Genomic DNA, 12,826 nt, shown 5'->3' on the forward strand with positions numbered 1-12,826 from the left:
TTGATCCCCTTTAAGCTGATAACATCTTTTCCCATTCCCAGTGGACATAGAGAGCAGCCTGCTTATGTATTTAGAGTGTGTTGTTGTGACTCCTCGCCGTGATGTGCTGCTTGCCAGTGCTTTTTCACAGGCCTTATTCCCTCCATTGCAGAAGCTAAGTATTTCCCTTTGAAGATGGTTAGGAGCACCTGAGAAATTAGGCCTTATTTCTAATGCTCTTCATGTCAGTGCAGGGCTGTGCCTAGTGCTGGCTGGCTACTCACTCAGCATTGCACCAGTCTCTGTAGTCATGTTTTTGCAAATGCCCAGGGTTTGGGGTTTTTATACAAAGCAGCAGGTTGAATGGACACAGTAACCAAGTAGCTCTCCCTTTCTGGCAAATCCTGCAAAAAGCTGCTGCCAGCTGGATAGCTTTTTTTGGAACGAAAGGATAGGTTTTTTTCTGGGTATGTCTAGGGAAGAAGGGCCAGGTTTAAAATGTGACTATTTTGTCAAGAGATTTCTAAAGATGCTTTTAAATTTTACCTCCTTTTCCTCAGTTCTTGCTTTCTATGAAATAATTTAGAAGTGTTCTCCAGGTTAGGGATTCTGTCCCAGCCCCAGGGTGCTCTGCGGTGAGGAATAAAAGCTGAGGAGGAAAGCAAGGGGAAAAAGATGCTCAGTCTGATGGTGTTTCAATCCACTTCAAGTCAACATATACCATTTCAAAACGTTTCTGTTTAAAAACAAAAAAAGGGCACCAAAAAGCATGTGAAAATTAACACAGCAGGAAAAACCAACCAACCAACCAAAACATTGTATGTGTGTTTTGATCAGTAGCTGTTGGATTTAACACAGGGATGTGTGCGCAAAGCAGGAGGCAGATGAAATCAGTGCTCGGTGGGTGTCCGGAGCTCTGTTTGCTGTCTGTGGCAGCAGCAGCCTGTCCTTTTTACTGGAGCAAAGACTGTTGTATCTTTGAAAGAAACAAATCTCCAGCCAAATTCCTTCCTGGTACAATGTAACTGTCTGCTTTAAAGTTCAAAAAACTGCAGATCATCTTACTGAGAGGGTACTGAGCTGAGTATTTCTGTATCTAACCAAACTTCTCCAGAGCGTGATAGGATTTGGAGCTCATGCTTGACGGAAACCATGACCCCTCCTTTTGCTGTCACTAAGTGATAATGTCAAGGGAAAGAAATTTCTTCATATTATCCCAAGTGTAAGGTTTTTCATTAAGCCATCTTAATTCCACTAGTAAAATTACATTATGTTCTTGTCAAATGGAAAAATATCTCCTAATGACACTTACTTTATTTCCAACAGGGGCAAGCAGGTCTGACTGGAGAGAGGGGCATTAAGGGATTTCCTGTAAGTGATGTACTTGCGGGTGTGTGCAAGACTCAGCTGGTTTTGGTGTCTGCCTGGCATGTCTGGCACCTGAAATACCACATAGCTGGAGCGCACCTGGTTCAACCAGCTCTCTCAGATACAACACTTAAGTCAACTGTCTCCAGCTCAGAGATTTGTTCTGTCAAAAACTTCTCCTTAATTTATTCCTCTGTAAATGAGACACAGTCTTCCTGCATATTTAGTGTAGTGCTGAGATGCAGAGTTCACGAGACTGGGCCCTAATAGGCTTTTACAGGTTCTTTCTAACTGTGCCACCAAAGACTTGGGTGGTGCAAAGGTGGAAGCTGCCACCATAGTGCCCTGCCAGCTGCGGCTCTTCCTACCAGAGCTAGAAGTCAGGATGGTGAATTCAGCACAGAGGATGGACCAAACAGATTCCCCACTAATTTCCTTAGGTGTGGAGGATGTTTGCTCTAAGCCTTGTTGGTAAGGTTTGCATCGTGACAGCACGGAGGAAAACAACTTGGCTGCACAGTGTAAAACAGGATGACATCTCTGGTCCAAGAGCCTGCATATTTACCAGGCTGTTTTCTGCTACTGATGTCAACGGGGCAGTCAGTAGCATAAAGTGCACTAGAGGAAAGGAATGGTGACAAAGTCCTATTTGGGGGGGGGGCGGGGTCAGAGGTGGAAAGCAATGATTAGGAAGGAGTCGTGCCAACAGAGAAGTGCTTTCCTAGCAGATATCCTCTAGCACAACCTTTGTAGACAGAAGCCCCTTTCCTCCCGCCCTCCCCAGTGAAATTCCTGGCGTTACCAGAGCCCAAAGATGGACATTATTAAGCAACCCAAAGTACAGCAGCTGCTCTGAACTCCTTCTTGCACCTTGGTCTGCAAAGCTGGACTGCTAATCTCTTAAGAACAGCTTTTCTCCAAATGATTTCTAGGCAACAGTTGAACAGATGCACATAGGACATGGCTGTACTGACACACATGCCTGGGATGAAAACAAAACGGTAGAGCTGAAGGTTGGGTGAAAGTGAGCAAGGTGGTTTTATTGGACTGAAGCATCCAGAGGGGTCCTAGATCCTCTAGGAGGACTCTCTTCCTTAACGTCATCTCATCATTTCTTACAACGCTCACAACCTCTTCTTGAGTCCTTCCTCCCAGCCCCCCTTGCTTTCCAAACATCTCCGGGATGTCCAGGAGGTTTTAAGGAGCCCAGGCATTTCCAGTCTACTTTATTCAGCAATTTATTAGGCCTTTCCCTTGCGTTATGTTTAGCTTGTGGTTTATTCTTTCCATGTCATCTGTTCTTTGGCAAATGCATGCATTTCCTGGCTAGGGAGAACAGGGGAGTATCAGACCAACATTCGCAGAACATAGGGGTCTTTGTTCAAGAAAAGCTTAATGAGCATCTTCAGAGGCAGAAAGTGATGTGACTAATTACTGAAAGCAGAAAGGAGGATTTTATGTTCTAAATGAAAAATGAAAGTGCGCATGTTTGGGAAAGGAGAGCACTGTTTTTATTCCAGTGTTTTAACTTAAAGCATTGTTCACTGAGAGCTTTATGAGATGTGTGTAGTTTCGGTTGAGGGCCCAGGCCATGGCAGCTAGCTCCTCTTTCATTACAATACGACCATCCTACTGCTTTGGCCGCCCCAGGCCAAGTTCACCAGTGTTAGAAATGGTGGTGATGCCCCCGCTGGGGAGCTGACAGGAGCCTGAAGAGAGCTCACTAGCTCACCTTGGCCATGGTCTGAAGTGTAAGACAGTCAGTTTTCTGCTGACAAAGCTCTTTTGCCTTTTTAAAATTTGTCGGGAGGGAGGGAATGTGAGTGATCCTGCACAGGATATTGATTCCTTGTTCACATGAAAACAAATTTCTCTTTCTTGTTTTAGGGTGAACCAGGCAAGAAGGGTGAGGAAGGTGATAAAGGTGCTGATGTAAGCATGTCTTTCTTCTGTTTTACTTACCCTTTTGTCTCTTTACTCTCCTTAGGGCCATGTTCTCCTTTCCAAGCTGGTCTGGGGAGGCAGGGGTCCTATTCAAAGTTAGAAAGGCAGATGAAGAGATGGTGTGAACTTTGGGCGTGAACCTATTAACAGGTTAAAAATGTCTAGGTCTCTTAGGTTTCCTTGACCGTATTGTCAGCTGCAATCTGAACATTTCCTCAGTCCTCAAGGGCTATTTCTCCAAACAAAACTGCTACAAGGTAGGGAAATACTCCTTTATTTTACTGTTCAGGAACAGAGGCACAGAAGAGATCAAATTGCCTGTGCAGAGAACTGGAGTTCTTGGGTCTCTACTGTCCCACCCTAAAACAGTTTCCAACATCAGTCTATCTCACAAGTCGCATATCTAGGGTAACGCGAGCAAAGCCTGCGTGCACATAAAAGCGCATGGACAGACTTTGGAGAGCATATCGCAGAGCTAGGAGCTGAGGCACTGTGAGAGGCAGCAGCTCCCACTGAAATGCCGGGACCTACAGCCCAGTCCTAGACACAGAAGTAAAATGGTGACCCACAACACCTAGTCTCAAAGACTCCACGTGTTGAGTTTCTGCCATTAGGCTGAACTGCCAAAATTCAGCAGGGGAAAATTTCATCTCCCCGTAGTATAACCTGACTGTTGTCCATACTTTCCTCGCTTTCCGAAGGTATATTCCGGCCTACATCTTGCTTACTTGCTTTACTGACAGATATTTTGTGTCCTATCAACATGGGTTTGCATGTCACTGTACAGATAGTTTTATAATGCAGCAACAAGATGGTGCTTGCCAAACTTCTCTTTCCCATTACACCAGCAAAGAGAAAGCCGAAGGTACCTCACTGATGTTCAGAGCAAATGTCAGAACAAAACCTGTTTTTTAAGTAGTTCAGTAGTTACTGCCACAAGCTGTGTGGTATAAAAGTTTGACAGGAATATACAGATTGGGTTTGGCCTCCTGCAGAAACAGGAACAAAACCAGAAAGGTTTGACTTTGAATCAGATGTTCTACAAATGTGGGATATAACTGGAGATTTTTTCTTTTAAGAAGAAGTTTCTCCAGAATTCTAGTTTAACCCATGCAGTTTCTCTTTCTTTTTTACTTGTTTCTTTTTTTTAAATGCTCACACTGCATGGTTTGGCGTTATGGAGGCAACAATATGAACTTTAATGAACAAGAAGTCCTTCTGCAAATATGTATTAACATTAGTTTTGTTTTTCTTGCAGGGAGAAGGTGTTCAACAACTTCGAGAAGCTCTGAAGATTTTAGCCGAGAGGGTATTAATTCTTGAGCACATGATAGGAATTCATGGTAAGCGCCGCTAAGCGCTTTTCTTTTCTAGATAAGTTGGGGGGGAGGGGGGGAGTGTCTATTCAGGGAGGCACTCAATGGTCCAAACTCACCCTCCCGGTCTCCTAGGCGGCCTGCTAGGGCCCAAAGCCAGCCCACTAGCTATTTAAACAGGGTTTTCAACACTAGGTACTCAACGTGACTTAAAGGGTGCTCAGAATTGTTGAGGGCCTAGAGCTTCCCACAACTGCAGTAGTCACACTGGCTTTACACCAGCAGGTGAAATGGCCCCCGTGATAATCTGTACTACAACTCAGAGAGTGAGGTCATGAGCAGCAGCTCAAGCCATGTTGCACTCTGCTGCCCAGGTCATCTTCCAGCTTCTCAGGAAGCTGCATGTTCAGATCTTTAACGACAGCTCATTTAATCCTGGTAACACCTTCTTCCAACTGACTTTAATACCACTGAGGATCTCACCTTGTATAGCAGCATATTTTATAGAGAAAGCCCAAACAGTGCCACATATTACCCTGAAAAATCAATGATCCATGAAGGTCTTCTGATAGCAACTCATATAAAACCTATTTTCAGTATCAGATTTAAAGAAAGGTTCACGCATTCCTTGTTCAAATAGAGAGTAATTTTTCAGTTTTTCGTTGAGGCCACCATTACTGGTACGGTGTGTGGCATCATTCCTTAATGAGAGTTTTCATTCCTTAACCGAAGAATGGGAGATTTTTACTACAGTCACTCTGGCCTTATGTCTGCATTAATCTTACCTTGTGACACATTTTCCTAGGATTTTATATTGGAAAGGCAGGAAGAAATGTTCTTATGCTTGTTTGCTTTAACGTGGTGGAAGTGCCAGGAAGATGTCCACTAGATTACCTAGGCAGTAGGTCTTGCTGAGCTGATATGTTCTTTTGGTAAGACAGGAAGGGGAACCCAGCGCATAAGTACAGTGCAATGTATTTCACAGAGAGACTTGGCGTATTGGATTCTCAAGGATCCAGGGCCTGGCTCTCTATTATCTTTTACTTTGTATATCCACTTAGGTTAGTATAAAGCAAAAAATCAGCTCTTCAGGAAGCTTGTATAGACACTGGGGCTTGGACTAGGGGATCCAGGCCACTCTGCCCCACAGAACTGCCTACTTTATACATTGTCTGTTTGGCGGTGCAGAAGAAAGAGGCATGTGGTGCTGTTATTTTGAAACAGTCATTCTAGCAAACCACTTTCACTAACATAAATGTACCTTCTGTTATTGCTTGGGAAGGAGGTGAGTTATTTATACCAATGTATACATTTATACCAGTGTAACTGCATCAGCAAAAATGGATCGTGTTTAACTGTACATTGTAGTTAAGGCCATGTTTAAACACCTATGTTGCATGACTTTATATAAATACTTCCTTTTTTATCCTCTGTGCTTCTAAAACATGTCCCTTCCTTAGCTTAAGACATATTTTAGGCCACACAAAAATGCTACTTAGAAAAAAAAGAACATGGAAAGTAAGTAATTTTTTTCCTTGTGCAATTCTGTTCATCCCCGTATGTGTATATAGTATAAAAAAAAAGGCAAAGACATAAAATTACCAAAACAGGATTTCCTTGAGCAAAGACAGCTCCTGCACTGGAAAGGCACCACACAGGTTTAAATCAGCCAGCACCAACTATCTGGTCTCATTCCCACCGTAGGTGTTAAGAATTTTACCACAGTTTCCTGGGTAGCCTGATTCATCCCTGCTTGAAAGGCCCACGCAGAAATGCCAATCGCATGCTCTCATTTTCCCAAGAAACTTCACAATCAATGTGGTTTCCAAAACCACAACCACCCAAGCAACAAGGCAAAACATACCAGCAAATAAACCTCCTCTCGGCCATGGGAGGACAGTTGGAGATAGTCTGGAGCAGCAAACTGCAGAGAGCAGCCCAGCAGGACACAGGAAAGCCCAGTTTGGCAGCATTTCCTGCCAGCAAACCCAGCACAAATTCTTCTTTAGCCAAATGCTCCTTTGAAATAGAAATGCTGCCTCACGTGATCAGACCAAGGCTGGATGTTTGGCTTGTGAGGTTGGACTCTTGTCAGGGAAACAAGCAAAGGTCCATCTCTGAAGGCGAGAGGAAAAAGAAACCAGGGCATTAAAAATGATGAGGCAGCGCTGGAGCTATTGGCATGTGTTGCTGACTGCTGGGAAGAGAGAAGAGGGGCCACAGTCAAACGTACATTTAGCTTTGTAGAGCAGGACACTGTAGAAAGAGGAAGGGTGTGTTAACACGAGGCATGCTGGGAGAATGGACAGCTAATATATTATATATATACATTATTGTATTCCCAGCTTTATCTCTAATTTGGCAGTAGCCTTCGGTGGGTCATTCAGTGCCTCAAAATGTCCATCTTTACAGAGAATGAAACTGTGTGCAAACCCTCGGGAGCCTCACTTCTCAGTGTCCATTTGGTGAAGCCTTATCTTCAGTAACAGGAGTCTGTGGGCAATGCTAAGTAGTAGTTACAGCCCAAACAAATTTATGTTCAATAAGGATAAGAACAGTGCTTTATAACTAGAGTCACAAACAGGAACAGGACCTGTTGTGCTGTATGCAGAAACATACCCATCCCAAACAGGTTAGAGTTGTGGGGAAAAAAAAAACTAATATTGTAGTAGTGAGATGGCAGCAAACATGTAGCTCCCCAATTATTTGGTGAATGGAAAGACAACAGAAGGGAAGACACTTTCTTCTAGAAGAAGCATCATTCAGAAGGCCCCCATTTACTCTTTCCTTAGCCTCCCCTTTTAAATAGCACTCTCCCATGACTTTCTCTCCTTACAGACTCTTTATCTTCCATTGAGCCAGGCTCCGGACAAGATGTGATCCCAGGCTCCCCGCTGCGAACCAGCATCAAGATCAAACGTGGAGGACCCCAGCAGCCACAGCCCTACCAGATCCTCTCTTCACTGCTGGATGACAGTGAGGCCAAAAGGAAAAGCAGTCGAATGAAGTAGAAGCGTCTACATGTTCCCAAGCCCGTTCACCAGTTAAAGATACAGTAACCTAGTGCTTAATTGCAGAGTGCAAATGAAGTGGGTAGGAGGCTGCAGCGATGGCAATTGGGTTTCCTTACCTGACCAATACTAAGCCCTTAGTGGAGGGAATGTCTTATCCATAGCTCAGAGAGGGTCTTACAAACATTTTTCTTGATTTTGTTATTTTTTTTGCCTTTGGAATACCACGTGGCAGGTATCCTCAGAAGCTGTCTACAGAAGTGACACCTCCTGAATGTGTCTGAGTTTAATCTCCCCTTGTTTCCTCACTGCCCTTGCAAGTTACTCAGTTAAAGCGCTGCTTAACTGACTGAGACAATCAAGCCCATCAAGACTCAAAGCTGAGCCTTAGCCTTTTCCATTGCTATAGTTGGTTGGCATCTGCTTTTATTTCATGTGGTGTCATGCTGACTTCCAGTTGAAGGTACCACTTTCATAGGCCACTAAAGCATTCTCACCTGCAAGGATTTCTCTTAAGCAAAGAATAGATTGGGAAATTCGAAGAACATTTCAAATAGTTACTCTAAAAATTCAGTTTACTCTTGGGACTTGAACATCAAAATCTAGGCTTTGCCTATTGTTGACTGCATGTGAATAGCATTATGTCTATCCGTAGTTAGCTGAGCAAGGACCTCTGATGCAAATTGTGGCATACATTGACTTTCTATCTATATTCAGATGATATTAGAATCATTTCTATGAAAATTTATAGCAGTATGCATCAGGTATGATGGAATTGCTCAAGAATTTTCCCATCTTGCGTTCAGTCTGTGCATATACCCAGAGAAAATTTGTTTAAGTACTGGCAATAAATATTCACAGAAAAGGATGTTTTGCGATAGTTTCTTAATTGTAGATCAATAAGGAAAAGTATTTTGACACTCTTATCTTGTGGGTAAACCGTAGGCATTTGAATCTTGAGACAGTTTTTAGTGGCAAGCCACAGTCTAAGGGATTAGAGTCTTGTCAGTAGCTTATCTTGCACTAGGGAGCTAAATACAAAGTCATTTTACTTTTTGCAGTTAACTGTTATTTTGGGGAAAGTCCCAGCTTCCAAGTTTAAGAGAGTGACCCTGCCCTTCAGTGACAAATGAATCATTATACCCGCTGCGCAAACTAAATTAGACAAGTTGATGTAATTCATGTAGACAATGAATTTTGTTAGAAAGGGTGAGAATAATGAACTGATAGTACTATTTTTATTTAAAAATATATATAAATATTTTTTTAACTGTTCTGTCAGATTTTCAAATCCAGCCCAGGAGAAAAGCGAGCAAATTGTCTTTGTCATTTTTATGGCATAAGTAAGGTAAATAATTGGTCACGTCCTACCTGGTTCCTAGTGCAAGATACAGCTATCTGCAAAAGACAATGATGTGTACTGCTGTCAAAAGCTGTTGCAAAGACCAACAACTGTATGGGCCCTGTATTCAGGGACCCTTACCAACCAATGTGATATTCCAGAGGGAAAGGGAAGCACGTGGGACGCTGCTGGAAATGTGGTTTTGCCTGCAGGAGCGCTGCCCACCCAACATTAGCCACACGTCACATTAACTTTCTGTATACGGCATAAACATAGTAGAGCTACAGAGACATCAGAACATACAAATCGTTCCTCATATGCACTCATTTGGCCCTGTTCTTTAGACGTCTATCCCAAAACAGGTGAAATAATAAAGTAAGTTGACAGCAAGTAAGCAGCAGCGAAAGCTGTCCTCACAGAGCAGCTTTTTACTGCCGAGCAGCTAAAGAAGAACCAGCCTTGGTTTAAACTGGCTTGAAGGCTTTGAGGTTAAACACAGTCACTTACCTCCTTTTGAGTCCTAGCATTGCTTGGCTAAGGCCAGGACCTCGTTCTCTAGTCAACTCATGTAGTTCGGCTTATACTTCCATCTGGTCACGTTTTCCTTTCGATAATTCAAAGAAACAAGCCCAAAGCATTAGAAACGCTTTGGGAATTGAAGGCAAGCTACAATCAGGTGCTCTCTTTTTCCAAGCCGCCATTGAAAATGAAAGTAAAGTTCTGCCAAGAGCTTATGGTTCAGGCTCCAGCATTCATCTGTCTACCAGTACTCTGAATTATAGCTGGATTGTGATATATTCAGAAGACCAGAAAACACGTTGCCGGGGCGGGGGGGGGGGGTGTTTACTTCCGAGAAAGCCAAACTGCCTGAGTCAAGCAGGTTCTGACACAGAGCAGGAGGCCTGTATTGGTAATCCTTACGGGCCAATGAAATAAGGGCTCTGACTGTCTCTTAGCTTCAATGCCAAGTCTAACTCTAAATCCATGTCTGTGTACATAAGTGATGCTGAATGAAAGCAGTGCCTTAAAGAGGGTTGGCAACCAGCTCTCAGTCTAAAACAAAAAGTCACAAACAGCTCAACTTTGCAACACCTGATGAGTGAGTAGAGCAGCCTGTTTCCTTCCATTCAGTGCCTTGTGGGGCAGTACTTTGTTTCAGTGGGCCTGTAGCTACAGGGATGAATTTGGGGAAGATGGCGTACAATGAGGCCATTTTCATTTTTTTGGAGCCTTCGTACGGAGAAATTTTCCTTTTGCCAAGTTTGTCTTCATGAATTTAAAACTATTGCATTAGCTTGATGAATACTCTCTTCAATTCATTCACATCTGACTAGGCTTTTGGATTTGAAATTAAGTTATTTAGAACAAATTACTGGCAAGATTAAAGGAAATTTAATTGAAGTTGTTTGCAATTAATCCTGTCAAATGCCTGGTTAGGCTCAGGCTGCAACAGTTCTAATTATTGACTTCTCTGGCTTTCAATAGTGAGCTATGTGATTTTTTTTTTTTTTTTTTTTTTGCTCCCCACACTTCTTGCTTTACCTACAGCTCTCTTTTTTAATGCGGTACTGTATCTTTAATTTGCGTGATAGCAGGATTATACAAAATGGACTTTCTCTGTCAGCTGGGGTCTCATTCCTCACTACTTACACAACAGTCGGCCCACACTGTTGTGCAGCTCCAGTTTAAGTATCTTTTAAAGGTGAACACAGCCTCACACGCTGACAATTAATGATATTCATGACTAAGCAAACCACTCCAACCACATTTTCCATCTTAGGCAGGATACTAAGATTCATTTTAGCCAGGGCATATATGCATCTTGCCCTGTCTATGTAACTTAGAGTGGATTTATTTTGAACATGTGCTCATTTAGAAATATATTTTGAAATGTTTAGTGCTTTATCTTACATGCATACTGTGCAATACCATAGTGTGTTCTTTTCCTTTCTTTTAATTTTTTTGTTTATTTTTTATTTTTGCCTTCTTTGAACCTCTTAATGTTTCTTTGAGCTCCAGTGTGTTTTTTGACTTGGATGGGTTCTGGTAGTAGTAATGCATTTTCCTTGCCTTGAGCTAACCAGAAGCAGCAACTTGCACAACTTAAAACTCTTTGTGATTTGTGCACCCTGATGTTCACCAGCAATCTGGTACTCCCGGGAGGCGGAGAATGCTTCTCTCCAGAGTAGCCAATTTGCACTTACTGTAAAGAATTGATAGCAACCCAGGGAAATAGGAATAAACTAGAGCGAAAAGCCCTCGTCTGCTCCCACCACACTCCACAGTAATCTTGCCATCAATTTTAATAGGAGCAGGGACCGGCCATAAAAATCGGATCCAAACCTTCAGCTAGCAGGAACCGGTGCTGCTTGCAGTGGAGCAGACCGTACGGCTCACAAACTTTCTGGAACGTTGGCTCTGGGATTCTGGTTCAGTCCCAGGCTCTACAACGAACTGTTTCAATGTAGGAACCAAACCACTGTGACAAGGCTTCCAAAAGACAATCCGCTTCTGGAATTACTTCTCGATACAATTTATGGGAAATTCACTCTGCCTCGCCATTCCAGCCTCTGTGTTATTACTATTACATTCCGTTCAGGTGTTTGATGGTGTAGGGGTTTAAACTACTTGCAGTTTCTGTGATTGCTTGGAAATCAAGCAATTCTAGAGGTGCTACAATGGTCCACAAAGCACATTCCCAACCATAGAAGGAAATGTTAACTTTTCCACTAGTTACTTTACACAGTATTTTTTTTATTTATATCAATGTGTTTCGTATGTGTGCAAATGGACCCAGCTTCTCTCATTGTAATAAGCTTTTACAACCATTTGGTCTCTTATAGGACAGCAGTACACAGTATCTTGTGATCATGTGTACTTTCTTAACTTAGAGCGAGACTAAATCTCTTCTGACATGAGGAACTCATTTATGGCAGGCTTTAATGTTTGTTGTCAGACTTCACCAGTGGAGAAAAAAAAAGAAAACACAACCTGTTTGTTCCACCTCTTGCATGGTTACTTATCTGTTTTCATATTGCTATGTTATTGTTCAAGGTATCTCTTTTTCTTTATTTGCTATGGGTTTTGTTACTGTATATGGAATGTTTTGTATTCAGCATTTCCTTACAGAGCAGAGTGGGGAGCAGTATTCAAGAACCCACAAATACCAAAGACCTTTCATGTAATGCACTGAGAAATAAACTTACTGTAAATGAGTATGTTGTCTGGTGTCCTGTACTTACAAAGTTTATAGCAGGTTCAAGCAAACTGCCTCCTGAAATTGGGGCAGCTGCTTTTCTGTCAACTTTCTCTCACTATATGTATGTCTGTCTCTTAAAATTGTGCATAAAGACTCCATTTCTGGTCATCGGTCACAAAACAAATGTACCTCAGCTAAATAAATCAAATCTGACAGTTTCCTTGCCCGTGATGGGACCAACTCGTATTGTTGGACACTTCACCAAGCATGATGACTATTTCAGAGGTTTGAGATGTGCTTTCTAGAAAGCACTTAGTCACTACTCTGCATTTCCAGCCACACTAACCAAATATACTGGCATAGCCTGCCTTCCATCATGTGATGTAGTTCATAGCTGAAGCAGCCTAGGTAAGCCTCCAAGCAATGTAAGCATCCTGCATTGCGACCAAAGCCTAGCGCAGCCAGGCACTAGATGGCTATGGTAGATTGGTAGATTAGGTAATTCCTCCAGGAGTTTTAAAGTAATATAGAAATTTATAGCTGTCACAGCTTTCCCTCAGCTCAGTTAGAGCACTACAAGGAAAAGTTGGTTACAACAGACTGCACAAAGCAGGGAAAAGGCCAGAGAAGGACTACTGCAGTGCTTAAGAGTGTATATTGAAATTTA

The 12,826-nt window shown here is 42.6% G+C and overlaps 1 protein-coding gene across 13 annotated transcripts in view; it reads left to right on the top strand.

Moving 5' to 3' along the window:
- COL26A1 (collagen type XXVI alpha 1 chain) overlaps positions 1-12,176 on the top strand; it is a 182,395-nt gene extending 170,219 nt beyond the window's left edge. For 5 of the 13 annotated variants that reach the window (XM_009678112.2, XM_009678109.2, XM_009678110.2 and 2 more), the window contains 4 exons: positions 1,306-1,350; positions 3,235-3,279; positions 4,550-4,634; positions 7,446-12,176. In XM_009678112.2, coding sequence (XP_009676407.1) covers positions 1,306-1,350; positions 3,235-3,279; positions 4,550-4,634; positions 7,446-7,618 — 348 coding nt within the window. In that variant the 3' untranslated portion in view covers positions 7,619-12,176. The remainder of the gene's footprint in view (positions 1-1,305; positions 1,351-3,234; positions 3,280-4,549; positions 4,635-7,445) is intronic. The other 8 variants (XM_009678111.2, XM_068910266.1, XM_068910265.1 and 5 more) reach the window with 3 other exon arrangements.
- The last annotated feature ends 650 nt before the right edge of the window (positions 12,177-12,826 follow it).

Source organism: Struthio camelus, chromosome 16, assembly GCF_040807025.1.
Source record: "Struthio camelus isolate bStrCam1 chromosome 16, bStrCam1.hap1, whole genome shotgun sequence".
Taxonomy (NCBI): Eukaryota; Metazoa; Chordata; class Aves; order Struthioniformes; family Struthionidae; genus Struthio; species Struthio camelus.